Consider the following 17,489-nt stretch of genomic DNA (forward strand, 5'->3'; position numbering starts at 1 on the left):
AAGGGAAAATAAAGGCGATTTTACGAGATAGGCGAGCTCTGGCGCAGCTGAAGCGCCTCATCTTGGCGAGGATTTGATCAAAAGGCATACCGGAAGTGTTCCATGATCTCCGCGGATTCGGATCTAGTTACTCCATACTCCGTAGTACTCCGTATGTGGATAAGTATGGAGTCGGCGCTTGTCAATTTTACGATAGATCTTCTTTTATGTGTTGTCATGCATTTCCCGAGGCCGCGTCCGACAGAGTTTCAAGGGGAGCTGTCAGTGTTTTTGTGCTGCAGTAGAGTACCCGCTATGGTCTATTGTTTATTGTTTATTGTTTATTGTCTATTTTTTTTTTTTTTTTTCTTCTTTTCTTCTTTTCTTCTTTTCTTTTTTCCAGCGAATCATCGGACATAATGAAAAACACAATTGCGGTCTGATAGATCCTGTGAATTTGACTGGTTAAATCGAGGGGCTAAAAATATGCAAAAATTTGGAAGCACCATGTTTCTCTTCTTCTTACTCCTTACTCCGTATGGAGTAGGGCTGTTCTCTCTGTCAACTTGTGGCGTATAATCTCAAACCACCAGAACCACATTGAGTTCTTTCTAGTCGGATGCGTGTCATCAAACTATTTGAATTATGCAGAAACGGAGAAGTTAAAAAGATATCCGATAGAATGGATTCATCGATAACTGGATACTGATTTTCTTTTTCAACTTCAATTTGTCGGTGTTGACTCTTTGACTCCGTACTCTCTCTGAATTCCCAAGTGGATACTATCCCCCCCCTTTTAATGATCTGCTTCGGCCTGTTCACCGCATGGATCGCCCATTATCTCGTGTCCGCTGCAACCGCATTTTCCTTGAAAAAAAGCAAAAGCAAAAGCAAAAGAATACCTTTGTCTAATCGAGATTACTAGGATATATCCTGTTTGACAGGTACAGGAGATCTTCCCCTTTCGAATCAATCTAATCAACACACACCCACTCGTATAGTCCTCGGAAAAGCAGTTCAAAACTCAAACCCATAAAAGCATAAAAGCATATTGAAGATACAAATTCCTACTCCATAAACCACCTATCACTCCCGTGCCTGCGCCATGCAGGGCGGATCCGCCCAAAGAGAAAAAAAAATAATAATAAAGAGAGGTGGCAGTGCTAGTGCCCACGCGTTAGCCAGCCGAGTTTGAAATCGGACGGAAATCAGGGGAATCGGATCAAATCCTAACATTTACAATAGCCTGTATGGAGTATGTTGTATACATATGGTCGACATGATGTGAGGTCGAAATGCGAAAGCTGATTCGATCTATAAACCTGGTTTTTTTTTTTCTTTTTCTTTTTCTTTTTTTTCTCTCTCTCTTTTGTCCCTTGCGTGGGCTGCAGTGGAAAAGCTACCCTGAACCCAGGTTTCCGGACAATGACAGCGCAGACCGGCGTGCTCGCCCGTTTGTTGATCATCGATCCACAGTCAGCTTGGAGCTGCATATCCCGATTTGGAACTTCCGTACTTTTTTTTTTCTCATTTTATTGTGCGAATGGCATGACTATTACCATTACCGCCTTTTGGTCTTAATTTTTGGAAATGCAAAGTACTAGTTGATGCACCATTGATCCTTCTGCTGCTCGACGGTGTATGTTGTATGCACATGTACGTTGTAGTGGATGCGGCCAAAGTACGTAGAATAAGAATAGACCAAGAACCAATTAAGCATGGTAGGCCGTCCCGGCAGTATGTATATGCGATGTAAGTTGTATGTACTTCATACCACATACTATGTAACATCCATGCCTGATGCACATGATACCACAAATCCCATCAGACACTACTGAAACCGAAACTCATTCTTAGGTACACCGCGGACTGTAACATCAACCTTGAAAACCCGACCTCCATATCTAACCGACTGCGGGAGGCGGTCATCATCCCGATCATCCTTGGCAGTAGTAATAAACAACTCGGTGCCAATAAAAACTGGACAGGTCACGTTGCGCGTCGGGAGATCGATCTGACCGATAATCTTCCCGGCCGGGGAAATGCGCAGTACCTTCCCGCCACCGTAGACAGCGCTCCAGATGCAACCCTCGACATCAATAGCGAAGCCATCGGGCTCGAGTGCATTGCCGATATCGAAGTGCACCCGGCGATTGCTGATGGCGCCGGTGGACGCATCGAAGTCGAAGGCAAAGATCTTGCCCGTCGGTGAATCGGTCAGGTACATCACGTCGTTGGTTAGGTTCCATCCGATCCCGTTGGGGATCGTCATCGGTGCCAGCATGTGGTGCACACTCTGGTCCGGATCCAGTCTGAACATAATGCCTTCTGCTTCTGGCTTCTTGATCTTTGGGTCGTTCATTGCCCCGGCCCAGAATCGGCCGTGGCTGTCGACTGCGCCATCATTGAAACGCATCCTACATTTTGTAACAAATTGAGGGTCTGATGTTAGTTGGTGTTTCATAGGCTATTTTTTTTATTTTTTTTATTTTTTTTCTTTCTCCTTCCTTTTCGGGGCTTATGCTTACCTCTCTGCCTTTCCTCCATCCTCTCCCCATAGCTTCTGAGTATCATGGATATAGGAGAGTTTCCCGGTAGTCTGGTCCAGCCGAGCAAAACCGAATTTGGCCCCAACAATTAATTGATTGGACTCTGCAATATTAGCGGTCACGCTAAAAGTCCACGTGGTTTTTTTTTCAGCAAAATGCAATTTAAAGGATTTCCGGGAAATTGGAGAACCCACCCAACAGAGGCATCGGTCTCAACGACCTTCAATGAGTCAGGACCCTTTGTCAGATCGAGACGATATAGTTTGTGGTCCCAGATATCCACGAAACGGAACTCATTGTTGGCTACATCGTGAAAGGGGCCTTCGAGTAGTGTTCCTGGAATGTCAAGGTACGGCTGATTGAGTTAGCCCTGTGTGATTGGTGTATATTTCTTTTTCTGTTTTCTTTTTTTTCTTTTTTTTTTCCTGTGCTGTGACAGGCTCGGGAGAATAATCGTCACGGCGTCTGACCGACACGAAAACCACAGATAAAAAAGAAAGCAAAAAAACCAAGCGAATTAGGAATTGACGAATAGCATAGATTACTGACCTCATTGACCGTCCACCTCTGAATTTCAGACATGCCGATCGGTGATAGAGTGGACACCGCTATTTGGGAGTTGAGAAAGGGGGGGGAAGTTAGGCATAAAACGGTTTTACTATTCAAAGTTCAAATCCAAGCCGATCACAGAAACCTGGATAAGATTGTCGAAGTCGGTGTTCTGTATCTTGTCCACAGATATATATTTGAATATATGGATTATGAGAGAGAGAATTACAGAGAAGATGAAAGATGAGACGTGGGATATGCCAAGCCACCCCCACGAGGGCTTACTATTCCACTTTGACTGGGGTATGGAGCAACTCCGTACTCCGTACTCCGTACTTTTTAGGGATATAGTCTTGTACCTAACTATGTTGTAGATATCGTCCTTTTCTTTTTCTTCTGAGCGAATCACATAAGAAATACAACATACATGGATTCCAGGTCTTGTCGGCAATTGAAATATTCCCACTATTGAATCTCCTGCAGGAATCCCATGTCTGCAATGCGAATCATCACACAACCTCTGAAATCCCCATGAACTATGGAGTCCCTCCTATGCGTAAACTTTCCATTCATCAATTCGTGCAGCTAGCCGCCAATCTATACGATAGAGTTTCTGTACTCGAACAACAATTTCAATTACATTAGTACAACATACTCCATAACAAAGAAAAATGTCACCCGTCACAAAGTACCATCAGATCACCATCCAGACCAGAGGTGGCTTTTCACATGACCGACTCTGCATGCAGATGCAAGAGATTCCTGCGTGTGTGTGCTGGTGGGCGCTAAGACAACAGAACCCGGATCCTGGATTTCCAAGGTTAGTTACTCTTGACTACCAATCCCGGACTTCGAAGAGTAATTCGAACTCTTTTTTTTCCCTTTCTGCCTGACTGGAGAATTGGGCCCCAATACCGAGTTTAAGAAAAAAGAATAAATACACTGCGTTGCAGTATTGATTGTCATGCACGTCTGCGAGAATGTGCCTGCAGCCGACTTGTATCACCTTGATTAAGGACGTGATGGATCATGCAAAAAGATAGATGGAGTGGGCAATTGGATTGCGCTGAAATTCACCCCTAATACGAACCCGAGAATTACATATATGAAGAGAGGGTTATAAAACTACATAGTATGCTAGTATGTAATGGAAAATAATACATATGTAAAGTGTAAAGTGTAAAGTGTAAAGTGCCTGAAACTATGAGTGTGCATGGATGTGTTGCCGTGCACGCCTCATAACTACCGTGACCAATTAGCTCTATCGCTACAGTTCAATCCTCAAATGCACCCTGCCCCATATGGTCCAGGTAAGGCTTGCATGCAGGTAAGGCCTGCAGTCATCGTAGCTGCGGGGAGAAAAAGTTGGGCATCAACTGTGTTCGTGGCTAGCTGTCTGACTAACTGTCTGACGCGAATATACGGTGATGGACATCGAACACATCCTATGAGAGTTGCGATTTTCTTTTTTTCCTTTTCTTTTTTTTTGTTTTGTATTGCGTACAGGACAATAATTGGCCGTCAGGTCACTGCATGATGCAGGGCCTGATCTACATAAGTGATTTCAAGTAACTTTGCCTACGCTATGCACCCATTGGAGGGTTTTTGAGGTTCTTGCCTTTTTCTCCCTTTTCCCTTTTTTCGCGGTTGCGGATGAGGGAATCCGAAGAGCGAGAGCGAGAGCGAGAAATGGAAGTGATGCTATTGAAGTGATCTTTGGTGACTGCGATCTATAAGAGGGAAGGGATAGCAGACAAGTTCAATATAGTAACGAGAGCAAATATATACACCGTGATTGCAGATGTTTACAGAGATGATGTGAACAGGAAAGGTTCGGTCATTATACATAGCAGGTCAACTTAGTTACAAAAGAGACCATTGATTTTCATTAGCGTAAATAGCTTACAACTTGGTGCCCATGTTGACGTGGACGGCCTTGACCTGCGAGTAGGCGTCCAAGCCAGCTTCGCCAAGCTCGCGACCGATACCGCTCTGCTTGACACCACCGAACGGCACGCGGAAGTCACTGTCATTGCTGCTGTTGATCCACACCATACCGGCCTCGATATCGGAGGCAACACGGTGGGCGCGCTCAATGTCCCGAGTGAAGACTGCGGCGCCAAGGCCGTATGTAGTGTCGTTAGCACGGGTGACGGCCTCGTCCTCGGTAGTGAAGCTGGCGATAGCAACGAAGGGTCCGAATACCTCCTCGCGGTAGATGCGCATCGAGTCCTTAACATTGGTGAAGATAGTGGGCTCGATGAAGAAGCCACGGCCATCACCAACGTTCTTGTGCGGCACGCCGCCGGAAATGAGCGTCGCGCCCTCGGACTTACCGGCCTCAATGTATTCAAGCACACGTTTGTACTGGGCCTTAGTGACCTGAGGGCCCTGGAAGGTGTCGTCGGAGAAGGGGTCACCGACCTTGCTGGTGGTAAGGACGACCTCCTTGAAGAGCTCAACGAACTTTTCATATACAGAGTCGTGTACAAGGATTCGGGATGTCGCAGTGCAGACCTGACCCTGGTTGTACATGATACCAATGTGTGCCCACTTGGCAGCCTGCTCGAGGTCGGCATCTTCGAAGACAACCAGTGGCGACTTGCCGCCAGTCTCAAGGGTGACGTTCTTCAGGGTGCCTGCGGCCATCTTCATGATCTCGCGTCCGGTAAGAGTGGAACCAGTGAAGGCGACCTTGTCAACGCCGGTGTGGCTGACCAACGCACCACCAGCAACACGGCCATGGCCGTTCACAACGTTAACAACACCCGGGGGGAACCCAGCCTCCTTGATAAGTCCGGCCAAGTACAGAATGCTAAGCGGGGTTTGCTCGGCGGGCTTGAGGACGATAGTGTTACCGCACGCAAGCGCAGGGCCCAGCTTCCATGCTGCCATCGCCAGGGGGAAGTTCCAAGGAATAATCTGGCCAACGACACCAATTGGCTGACGGAGGGTGTAGGCGAATTTGGCCGGGGTGGTGCTAATGGTCTGACCGTACACCTTGTCGGCCCAGCCAGCAAAGTAGCGGAGAGTGTTGGTGACCTCACCGATATCATCATTCAAAGAGACCTGATACGGCTTGCCTAAATGTTATGTCAGTTTCTATCTTTGATGCTCAGCCATCTCCCAGGTTACTGACCGTTATCCCAAGTTTCAATGGTGGCTAGGGTCTCCTTGTGTTGCTCAATCAAGTCGGCCAACTTGAGCAACAGGACACCACGATCAGTGGCCGGCAGTAGCTTCCAGGTGGGGTCCTTTAGAGCCTTGCGAGCGGCCTTGACGGCGACATCAATATCCTCCTCACCGGCAGCATACACTGACGTAATCTCGGTTTCATTACTGGGGATCCAGTCAGCTTCAACTCTCAGACAATTAGGAGGGTCCTACAAGACAGTTCAGAGGTACATACGCAGGGTTCACGGTGGCAAACTTCTCTCCAGACTTGGCGGCCACGAATTCATTGTTGATGAAGAGGCCGATGGGCTGGATGTAGCTGCGCCCATTAGGGGCAGTCAATTGCACGGAGATGTCGGACATCACGAAGGGAGAACTGTGAAATGGGCGACGTGGGCCAATTGAGCTAGTAAGAGTTGATGAAACTTTGTACAAACAGCGCAGGTTAATATGGAACATGGAGAGAGAGAGAGAAGAATGATATAAGAGGGGGAAACCGTTCATAGCTGGAAAGTTTGTAGGTTGAGCTCCCCGCCTGATAAGCCGATAAGATGCTCCACAACTCCGGATCGACTTGCTCTTCCGAGTCAAGATCCATTTCTTCTCAATTGGTTTGTTTGGTTTGCATTCCCTTTTTCTTCTCTGGTTGGCTGTACCAGTGTCGGGGTCCGGATTTAGCGTGTTTGGTGTATTACCTAGGTATACCTATTCCCCTGCCCCGGGGAATCTTTACTTCTGCTTATCAATACTCCGAGGTCAATTTTTATTCTCTGCCATGCATTAACGCCTAAAGTACTCGAGGACTGCAGGGCTGCAGGGACATACATAGCGTCAAACACATCGAATATGTATGTACTTCGCTGCCGTTAGCTTCCGGACACTCAAGCCGTGTTTTCCGTGGCTCCTTGCATATCGCATGCATCAAACCCACAGGATCCGACGGGTGTCTCTAAGGTCTAGACAAATCCTGACACAGCTCGTCCCGGTGGTGCAGGTAACGGTCGCATGTATCGGAAACGCCGTAGACTGGGCGGACAACTTTGCGCATATTTGTGAGGGCAGTCCAGTAAAGCGACATGGCACCATCCCGGAAGTGCCACTTATCAGGGCATTTGTAGCGTCGAATATAGGGCAGTGGGATGTCGGCTATACCTAGGTAGTGGACTGGTCAAGCTATAATGCAATGTGATTGGCCAATATGGCAATGACATGGCTGCAGTTGCGAGTGGATCCAAGAGAATCGAACTTTTCCCGTGAGTCTATATACCTTGCACATATCTCTAGAGGACACACCTAGTCAAGTAAAAGAAGCTTCAATTCATGTTCAACCGGCAACGCCATCGATAGAAATACTTGGGAGAATTATATGGAATAAATCCTCTGTGCATCGCTCGCACGTAGCAGCTTGCTTTCTCGTGCCTATTCCTCCTCCTGCTCGCTGGACTCCTCCTTGTCGCTGGACTCCTCCTTGTCGCTGGACTCCTCTTTCTCGCCGGACTCCTCTTGCCCGGACTCCTCTTGCTCGCCGGACTCCTTCTTGGTGAACTCCTCTTGTGGTTCCTCGCCTGCCAGCTCCAGTATGTATTTCCATTGTGCCGGAGTCACACAAGACACACTAAGCCGGGATTGCTGAATCATTTGAAGATTCTCAAGCGGCTTTCCGGTCTGGCCATGAGCCTTCAGATCCTGGAGGGTGACTTGCTTCTCAAGTCTGCGGCGATATTCAACATGGACGACAACCCACTTTGGATCATCTCGTGTGGACTTCGGGTCGTAGTATGGGTGTTCTGAGTCGAAAGCGGACTCTTTTATGAGATGTGGATTAGCAATATTATCAGGCAGATTAGTTTTGGGCGACGAACCATCAGTGGAATGCTCCTGGACAATCTCCATCACTCCCACAACCCCGGGGACTTTGCAGTTTGAGTGGTAGAAGAATGCAAAATCTCCCTTCTTCATATCGCGCATGAGGTTTTTGGCTAGTTCACTGTGAGTATAATTTTCATGGTCAAAGCTTCTATGATTTTTCGACAAAACAACATACCAACATGGTTGCGCACACCTGCTCAATCGTTAGCAATCGGATACCATCCGCAGTATTCAAGATAGATTGGACATACCATCCCAAGGCTCGGGTGCATCTGCAGCAGCCAGGTCATCAATAGAGAACTTCACGTCTTTGCCCTTCTCTAGGCGAGATTCAGGCTCGGCCTTCATCAACCAGAAAGAGCGGCCTGTTTCAGGGATGATGTCGACCGCAGGTGTGACCTGCGGTTCGGTAGTTTTGGCTTCTCCATTTGGAAGAGGGTTCTTGCGGGGTCTTCCACGGCCATCCTTCTTCTTGATCTTCTGGGTGACGGGTGTCGCAGCCCCTGATAACACAGTACAAGAGTCAGCATATACCACCCACAACATGTCAATACATTCTCCATACCTGAGTTCTTGCGGGGACGCCCACGGCCTCTCTTGGGGCCTGGTGAGGTTACAACCGCAGGTGCTGGCTCGGAAACAATCTTCCGTGGGCGACCACGGCCACGCTTAGGGGTCTCAGAAGCAGGCTTGGGAGTCGAGGTCGCGGGGTATTTGCGTGGACGGCCACGGCCTCTCTTTTCATCTATCTGAGGTGTAGCATCAACCTGTTCCAATGATGTCAGCCCTGTGTCAACAATTGAAGTGGAGAAGCCACGGGACGCGACGATCAGCCCCTGCATAGTGCACTTACCACTGAATCAGATGGCGCAGAAGCTGGGGTTGCATCTACGGTATTTCGAAGCCGTTTAGAAGGCGTTGCGACAGACTCAGTTGCGCTCGCAGCGCGTTCAGACTTGCGCTTGGGTGGCATGACTGTAGTTGTTTTGCGCAGGTTTGGTGACAGTGGAAGGTGCGAAATATATGGGAACAAGGCAGAAAAGGCAGTGAGATTAAATTGAAACTGTACAATTAATGGGTTGTGCTCCCCGGAACCGTTGGAGAATATTCAACTCAAGTTGAGCAAGAGTTTCCTGGGAATGTTTGGCTTGACGCGGGTGTGGGTCTGGGGTCGCACGTGATGGGGGTCGATCATGATCGGCACAGTCCTCCTAAACAAAATCGAGAGTTATTATTAGGACTTCACTATCCTCTTAAGATCCCTTCATTCGATCCCAACAGTAATGTTTATCAAGATTTGAGGCATAATTATACACTCGGGTATTTCCACTAGAGGTACAAGCCCCTTAGCACTGTCTGTTTTGTGCGGCTTCCAAAGCTGAACCAACCTGGTCAACCTGGGATGTTCTTTTTCACTTTAGCAAAATCAATGTGAAAATGAGGAGATTGATTTTGTTCTGAGAAAGACATCTTGATGTTGCAAATTATGTCAATTCTTTTGAAGGAGAATGTGCTGTGTGTGCATATTATGATTGCGAAGGGGATATATATTCTACCTAATCTGGAGTAGGTGACTCACTGGGAATATCCTCCCTCAAAGTAGTCTCGACCTCGCTAATAGTAGCTAGAAGTCTAGACGTATTTTTATTTAACGGAGTCAATCAAACTTCCAAGACCATACAAAGAGATACACAAGTGTATAAAATATGAAGGGTTACTGGCCAGAGTTAACTCGAAACGTCTCAAAGTAATCAAAATAGTGTTAATTAAGCTCATCATAGGTCCATTCACATACATGAGCTTGCACCAGCTAGTTACCCATCGGCATAGTCCGTCTCTTTGAGTCAAGTCTTCTCCAACGAAGGTACTCCTTTGAATAAAGTACTGTGTCGTATATTTAAGGTGACCTTTATTAATCTATAGTGCTAAGGTAATATTACACTTGGAGGCGGCTGTACAGAATACATTACACAGACGTGCTTTCAGATGATGTGTATGGTACATGCAATCAGCCCCACTACATATGTATGTGGGTCAAATTCTCATTGAATCCTTTGAATTTATTGTCTAGAATGTTGGATTACATATGTATTTCGGAAAATCTGTCTGGACGGAGCAGACAGACCTGCATACTAGGCCAATCCTGACTTATGTACAAGGTATAGTGTACTCCATAGTGAGTTTGGATGTCAGTTTATATGTTGTAGACTATTTATCATGTAAAGGTGAATCGTGATATTGCGCCATCACTTTGGGTTTCCATTAGTGCTGATCAGAGAGAGTCATGTCGGACAAATAAGCTTGAAAGTCCCCAAATAGACATATGTAGCTTGAACACTACAATCAATACTACCGACTTGATAAACTTTGATACACTACCACTTAAAAACTTTGGGTAAGTCCTCAATCAGGAATCATGTCGTGATAGGTAGCTTGCACATATCATTGCTTCGTTCCTGATCGTTAAGATTTTCTATCTATATTTTGAGACCATATAGTAGAGAGCCGCGTATATATTTATAGGTACACCCCTTTTTGTGTCTTTCCCCAGCAATAAGAACGGATTGATTACAATGCGCCTAGAAAAGTTAACAGGCTAAGCTGTATCCTAGCTGAAGGAGCAGAAGAAATACAAACATCTGATGTTGTTGGTAGGGCCGCCCTGGTAAAGTATGGCAAAGTCGTCTTGTAAGAATTGCGTGCTTTACCATTTCCCGCTCAGGTATGGAGTATATAGTTCGCAATTCGCGTTTTAGGTCACAGGCTAGCAGAGAAAATTGCTAGATAGTTAGAGCTAAGATATCATGGTACTACATACTGTGCATATGTATCTTATGGGCAAAACCCATCATCTACAATATAGAGCGATTTATGGAGATGTCAATATAAAACAACACAGGTACATGATCGTAGGTTCATTCTAACATAAGGTTGAGGGGTAAGATTGAGGGGTAAAAGAAACCCAAGGAACCCGAAGTGCTCATCCACAGTTGATATTGCATCACACACGCTAAACAGCCCACATTATGTGCTATTGCATATTCGCCAATCATGGACGTTCTGCCGGGCGGAAACAATGATCACGCCATCAATAATGCATTCCAGGTGGGGCAGTCCAGCCATATGAGGTTAAGTGGGGTCAAATCCATGGATGATGAGATGTATCTATGCTAAAGCCGGAGGGGTTTCCATGGTTCCAATCATCATCTTATAACCTTGTATCCCGCCGACTTGTTCTTCTTTTCCTCTCTCCTTATCCTCTACAATATACCTTTCCACCTACCTATCTAATCACAATGGCTGACCGCGCTGCTCCGTAAGCTCATAGGGTCTCTCTTTGAAGTATCTACTCAATGCTAACTGTCTGTTAGCCTCCGTCTGGGCTCTACTGCCCCCAACTTCAAGGCTCTGACCACTCAGGGTGAGGTCGACTTCCACGAGTGGATTGGTGACAAGTGGGCTATTCTGTTCTCACACCCTGCGGATTTCACACCAGTGTCAGTTGTGTCCAGCTCCTCTTTATCTCCAACTCCGCGAAGCGTTTTACTGACACTCAATAGCTGCACCACCGAGCTCGGCGCCTTCGCCAAGCTCGAGCCCGAGTTCACCCAGCGTGGTGTCAAGTTGATTGGACTGGTGAGTCTAAGATGGATAACTCTCAAGCATTAGCTAATTCACCCGTCTTCATAGAGTGCCAACGCACTTGATTCCCACGAGGAGTGGATCAAGGACATTAACGAAGTCGCCTCTACTAAAGTCCAATTCCCAATCATCGCAGATGCTGAGCGCAAGATCGCCTTCCTCTATGACATGATCGATGCTCAAGATCTGGAAAATGTGGACAGCAAGGGCATCGCCTTCACCATCCGCTCCGTGTTCATCATCGACCCTGCCAAGAAGATCCGCCTGATCATGGCCTACCCTGCCTCTACTGGACGTAACACAGCAGAGGTTCTCCGGGTTGTTGACTCTCTCCAGACTGCTGATAAGAGGGGTGTAACCACCCCGATCAATTGGCTGGTATGATCACCCTATCCTCCGCAACCCAAGCCTTGAAACTTATCTTACTAACTCAATCAAAGTCGGGCGACGACGTTATTGTGCCACCAACAGTTAGCACCGAGGATGCCAAGAAGAAGTTCGGCGAGGTCCGTGAAGTGAAGCCGTAAGTTCCATGTCCAACTGCCAATTCGAAACAGAGGATACTAACTTGCTATAGTTACCTTCGCTTCACCACCCTTAAGGATGAGTAAACGGGGTCTTATGATGTGATATTAGAATGATAAAATGGGTTCCATAATACTTGGGACACAATTTCCTCCCGAAATTAATGAAACCTACTCACACCATCCATTTTAATCATGCGCTTTTGTAGGAACTTGTTGAGAGGTCGTCTTACCTCTACCTGTTCGCTCCCATGTCGTATTTCCTGGGATAGTGCTTTTCTTCTTCCCAATACATTGAGATATTTGCGGACTGTTTATCACAGTATACGGTCACACGTTTGGACAATTTGTAATATTTCGCTTGAACCAATGTGTAAATTAAGGTGCCAATTGAGTCAAATCAACTATGATCCAGTCAATTCCTACGGTTCTTACTTACATAGTTCTGTCGAACTCAATATATCACCTTTGGGGCAACGATGTCGATAGAGGGAGCAGGGGTAGAAGGGGTCGAGGAAAAACAAGATCTCTCTTATCACTATTCTAGAGAGACAGAGTCTATAACCAGGAGAACCTCTGCTGTGTTACGGCCAGTGGAGGCGGGGTAGGCCATGACCAGGCGGATCTTGTCAGGATCGACGATGAACACGGAGCGGATGGTGAAGGTAAAATGTCCTTGCTGTTCAGTGGTCAGAGATTTTATTACCTGTGTCATCTGCGGTTGTAGAAATTTGGGAAGAATGGTCCCCAAAATGCCATTTTCAGGCCTCTAGGGGCTATCAGACTGAAGAGCGGCGTCTTCGCTTGACGGGGCAACTCTGGGGAAGACTTTCAGCTTGCATATTAGCTGTCTCCAAGAGCAGGTCGTGTTGAACAATCTCCCATGCATGCATGCATGTTTGTTACAGACTGAGTCTTTTGTTTGTTATTTGCTATTTGTTAGTATGTAAGAAAGATCGTGCATATTCAGATGCGAAGTTTGAGTTTTACTATCTTTATCTATCTTCGTTCTATACACTGTCTCCGCATAATCAGTGGGGACCAGCCTTCTGTCTCAGATTCATCGTCGAGATCATTATTGCTCAGCAATAATACGTGTTATGCATATTAGTTTATCCTGAAGTAAACGTGATGATTTTTAATTTGTCATCATACATGGCGGTTTGGCCGAGTGGTTAAGGCGGTAGCCTCGAATGAAACTAGCTACTCTGTTCGCAGTCGCATGTTCGAATCATGCAGCCGTCGATGTCGTTCTATTTTTGCCCCCTCCCTTATCTTAGGATTTTTTGTTGGGTGCCTAGGTGCCTGAGGCATAGGGAGCCCACATGGGACAGATCCACATCTGTAGTAGATAGTTTCTCTCCCTCTCTCCTTCTATCTTCTCTCTCCCCACTTCTATCATTATGAATCTACATGCATGGTTTCTCCATAATCACCACTTCGTAGAATCTCATCATTTTTTCAGCTAAACCTTAAACTCTACTCTGTTGACAGATTTTGAAGAAGCACGTGAAGATTCAGGTGCCCTGTTAGTAAGTACTTCTTAGGCCAAAGAAAACGATTTGCCTATTGCAGCGATGTTAGCTAAAATCTCCGAGGGTCCTTTAAGTTCGAGAAACGTTCTCGAGCGGAATCTTTTGAAAATTGACGAGTCAGTCGTGGAAACTCTAGCTGCCAACTTTTACGCCTTGGACCTTTTGCTATCCTTAGAGCCAGATTCGCCAATCACTGAGAAAGCCCTCTCAGTAGGCACGAATGACGTTCGCTCAATGCGTGTGATGCCGAATGCTCGAGGAAATGCTTTGTACGTCACAGAGAATGTTTTGAAGGCTGCAGCACAATCACATTCTTGTCAGGAGGTGATGACACATACGAAAGGCCATAGAAGACTTGCAGTTTCTCTGTGATATATCATTCATATCGTAGTTGAGGTGGATCAGGGTACGGTCGCTGGGTTGGCGACGTTGCAGTCAAAGGATATCGCAAAGAAAATCAAGAACAGCAAGTCAGAGGAAAAGTCATAATCAAAATATTAATGGCCGAGCAGAACAAGTGGAGAAAACAAAGTCGACGTGAGCATACCACATCAACCCAGAGTTGAGGGGACCTAGGCTCTGAGTATATGTAAACGACTCCCCTACAAAGCTACCTGGAGCACAGTATATACGCTACTCTCACGTGGGGGCCGCTAAGAGCGAACGAATGGCGGGTTGCCGAGGCGATGAACAAAACTGCCGTTAATTATTTGTAGTCATTGGAAAAAGCCTGACTAGATCTCATCAAAATCATCAAGAACAAGCTCCGAAACCTGCTAAGCTGGCCCACCCATTTCTCCAGCGATCGTGTTGGGCGGCTTTCAGCTGAATCTGCCCCGCATCGCTCGCCAGAATCACTTTTGCTCAACAAACCGGATCATCATATAGGCTAGCTCGTGCTGTACTCGGAATGGCGACAGAAGATCCAATAGATTTTGCACATACCGCCATAGCCCAGGTCGCTAACATTGCGTCTTTGCTGGCTGTTGAGTACAAGCGACCAGTGTGTGGCCGTCTCGGGGCTGAATTATATCTAGTTGCCAGCTACATAGATACGGCCGGCCTGGACCAAGAGAAACGATTGCGATTTCGAATATCCAAGCTACTGCGAGATGTGGAAGCAATATGCAATGTGAGTAAAACGGATAGCTATATCTCGCATGAATGAGGACTTACGGGTTAGATCTAGTGGCCATACCAAGTACCAAAGAATGGATACCCACTCCTTGAAGCGATTGGAGAGTCATTGCCGGGGGTAGTATCTTATGAAAAGGCTCGGGCCAAGATCCAACGAGGACTTGGACAGCTTACAACACGCTCTCGCGATGCCGAGGAGGTCATTGCTCACATCCAAAAATTCACCAAGCGCGATCGCAAGTCATCTAAACGCAGTGGGAGCGATGATACAGCGTCTACAAAAAGAATCACTCAACCAGAGCGCTCAAGGCATGCCAACGAGCTGGTTCATCGGGCTCTCCGCGAGCAGATGTGCTGCACCTGCCAGAGTAATAAAATGACGAAACAGATGCAGAGAGAACATATGGTGTGCCTCTTGCTACAACCACCCGCTCAACAAGCGACCAGCAACAGCTTGGTGCAATTTGATATGCTTTTCTCGTCCACTCCATTCTGGAACGAACCACAGCTGAGCCACTGGCAAGATATACAGCTGCTTGTGCCAAGCAGTAGTAATACCAGCAACAAGAAACGCGCCCGATTCGCCGATGCAGACGGTTGTGATAAAGATGACCATGCCAATACCATGCCTGCAAAACAACTGCTGCGAGTCGACCAAGGTCAATTCTGTAGCCTGGTTGGTCTGGGGGCCGACTGGCGCCTTTGCCTCTCGATTCAGGAGGGGGAACTTCTCCACTGCTTTGAGCCACTCAAGCAGATAGTCGAGCATACCCCTGGCATATCTTTGGCCAAGATTCTCAGTAACTACTACCTGACGGCACGAATGAAGCTTGTTTTAGCCTATATAATAGCCTATTCTGTCTGGCAGTACTACGATTCAGACTGGATGAAGACAAAATGGACAAGCGAAACTATTCAGTTTATGAGGGAAAGCAATACCTCTGGGGAGAAGGGCAAGCTCTTTACCTGGAAACCTTATCTATCAGTACATTCCAACGACGAAGACCCCCAGTGCTATGAATACCATAAGGCTGCTGGAATAGTTCATGCCTACCCAAGGATTAGGGCGCTCGGTATTATGTTGGTTGAGATAGGTATCGGGTTTCCGCTTCACGAGGATGAGAAACAGGCGCAGCCCTTGGCTGCCAGAGTGAATAGCGAACTATTCAAAGCCTTCAATTACGCCAAGGATGAGAAGCGCTGGAAGGATTTTGACTACCCCGACTATATGAGTGCAGTTCGTCACTGTCTAGAGCCTGACACCTTCGACCAGGCACCTTACGTTGAAGAATCATCCACTCGTGAATGGAAGGAGGCCCTCAAGCAACGCAGAAACATTTTGTACGACAAAGTTGTGTTTCCACTTGAGGATCTGCTACAGGGCACGAAGTGGATGGATGATTTTACCAAAATCGCGCCGCTGGATATGCCTTCCAAAGTCACGGCAATTCAGGAACCTACTGTGGTACCGGAGAATCCCAAGGAACGCAAAGTGCTAAATCCCAAGCAAAAGCGCACTAAAAATGAGAGATGTGCTAGCGAATGGCTCTTACGCCTGAAAGGTTTCAATAGAGAGCTGGCTCAAGTTGCACCAGCAGTTGGACTAAAAGACCCATCGCGACGAGTACGTATCGCGGTTCTGGACACTGGATACGATGATAATGCTCCCTTTTTCTTTTTGCCCGATGTCGAGGGGCGGTTAAAAGGCTGGAAAGACTGGGTTGATGGGTCTGATCAACCCAAAGATCTTCATGGTCATGGCACTCATTTGGTGTCTCTTGTGTTGAAGTGTGCTCCCGAAGCCGATATCTATGTATCACGCATTGCCGAAAGTCCTAATCAGCTCCTGGATTCTAGCAAGAATGTTGCAAAAGTGTGTATTTCCAGGGAATTGATGCATTACCCTCCTACTGACTTGTTTAGGCGATTTCTTGGGCAAGTCGAGACTGGGAGGCCGACATTATCTCCATGTCGTTCGGCTTTGCGGACGAGCAGCCGTGCATCAGTGACGCCATCCGGGAAGCCGTATACGAGCGAAAAGATTCTATTCTTTTCTTTGCAGCGGCGTCCAATTACGGGGCCAACGACAGAGAGATGTTCCCCGCCAGACACGACTCCGTCATCTCGATCCGCGGGACAAATGCGAACGGAGACTTTGAAGATTTCAACCCCCCTAAGAGCCAAGATGAAGTAGCAGTTTTCGGCACTCTTGGCTTGGATGTCCCCTCTGCGTGGGCCAACTCTGATTATGACGAGTACAAATCTGGAACATCCATTGCTACTGCCATAGCGGCCGGCATAGCAGGGTCTCTCCTAGGATACATTAGTTCTCACCCTCCCGAGAAGCCATTCTATAATGTCAAATACCGAGCATGGACACGTCGGGGAATGCTTGCAATCTTCAAGGTCTTATCATCCAACACGCTCAAGGCAGGGTATTTATACCTGACGACATGGGACTTGATAGGTACATCGGAGGATGTCCGGTGGGCGAAACTAGGAGGCGCATTGTCCGAGCTTTGATTTTATGA

General features: G+C 47.0%; 5 protein-coding genes across 5 annotated transcripts; 2 read left to right on the forward strand and 3 right to left on the reverse strand.

Moving 5' to 3' along the window:
- Positions 1 to 1,810: 1,810 nt before the first annotated feature.
- On the reverse strand, positions 1,811 to 3,110 carry N7516_004461 (SMP-30/gluconolactonase/LRE family protein; the record flags this gene model as incomplete). The annotated part of the gene is made up of 4 exons (XM_057217181.1): positions 1,811 to 2,396; positions 2,508 to 2,651; positions 2,723 to 2,883; positions 3,078 to 3,110. The coding sequence occupies 4 exons, from the start codon at positions 3,108 to 3,110 to the stop codon at positions 1,811 to 1,813; spliced, it is 924 nt and encodes a 307-aa protein (XP_057079064.1).
- A 1,869-nt stretch (positions 3,111 to 4,979) lies between these two features.
- On the reverse strand, positions 4,980 to 6,614 carry N7516_004462 (aldehyde dehydrogenase family protein; the record flags this gene model as incomplete). Its single annotated transcript, XM_057217182.1, has 3 exons — positions 4,980 to 6,160; positions 6,217 to 6,416; positions 6,487 to 6,614. 3 exons carry the CDS (start codon positions 6,612 to 6,614, stop codon positions 4,980 to 4,982), a joined length of 1,509 nt encoding a protein of 502 aa, XP_057079065.1.
- A 1,056-nt stretch (positions 6,615 to 7,670) lies between these two features.
- Positions 7,671 to 9,093, reverse strand: N7516_004463 (EVE domain-containing protein; the record flags this gene model as incomplete). The annotated part of the gene is made up of 6 exons (XM_057217183.1): positions 7,671 to 8,056; positions 8,114 to 8,230; positions 8,296 to 8,313; positions 8,372 to 8,623; positions 8,686 to 8,887; positions 8,974 to 9,093. The coding sequence occupies 6 exons, from the start codon at positions 9,091 to 9,093 to the stop codon at positions 7,671 to 7,673; spliced, it is 1,095 nt and encodes a 364-aa protein (XP_057079066.1).
- Positions 9,094 to 11,416: 2,323 nt separating this feature from the next.
- On the forward strand, positions 11,417 to 12,373 carry N7516_004464 (peroxiredoxin; the record flags this gene model as incomplete). The annotated part of the gene is made up of 6 exons (XM_057217184.1): positions 11,417 to 11,436; positions 11,492 to 11,617; positions 11,681 to 11,756; positions 11,811 to 12,140; positions 12,203 to 12,285; positions 12,340 to 12,373. 6 exons carry the CDS (start codon positions 11,417 to 11,419, stop codon positions 12,371 to 12,373), a joined length of 669 nt encoding a protein of 222 aa, XP_057079067.1.
- A 1,490-nt stretch (positions 12,374 to 13,863) lies between these two features.
- N7516_004465 (subtilisin-like protein) lies at positions 13,864 to 17,481 on the forward strand (the record flags this gene model as incomplete). Its single annotated transcript, XM_057217185.1, has 3 exons — positions 13,864 to 14,145; positions 15,128 to 16,831; positions 16,882 to 17,481. The coding sequence occupies 3 exons, from the start codon at positions 13,864 to 13,866 to the stop codon at positions 17,479 to 17,481; spliced, it is 2,586 nt and encodes an 861-aa protein (XP_057079068.1).
- Positions 17,482 to 17,489: the final 8 nt, after the last annotated feature.

Source organism: Penicillium verrucosum, assembly GCF_028828655.1.
Source record: "Penicillium verrucosum strain IBT 35672 chromosome Unknown utg000001l_segment0_segment0, whole genome shotgun sequence".
NCBI classification, from domain to species: domain Eukaryota; kingdom Fungi; phylum Ascomycota; class Eurotiomycetes; order Eurotiales; family Aspergillaceae; genus Penicillium; species Penicillium verrucosum.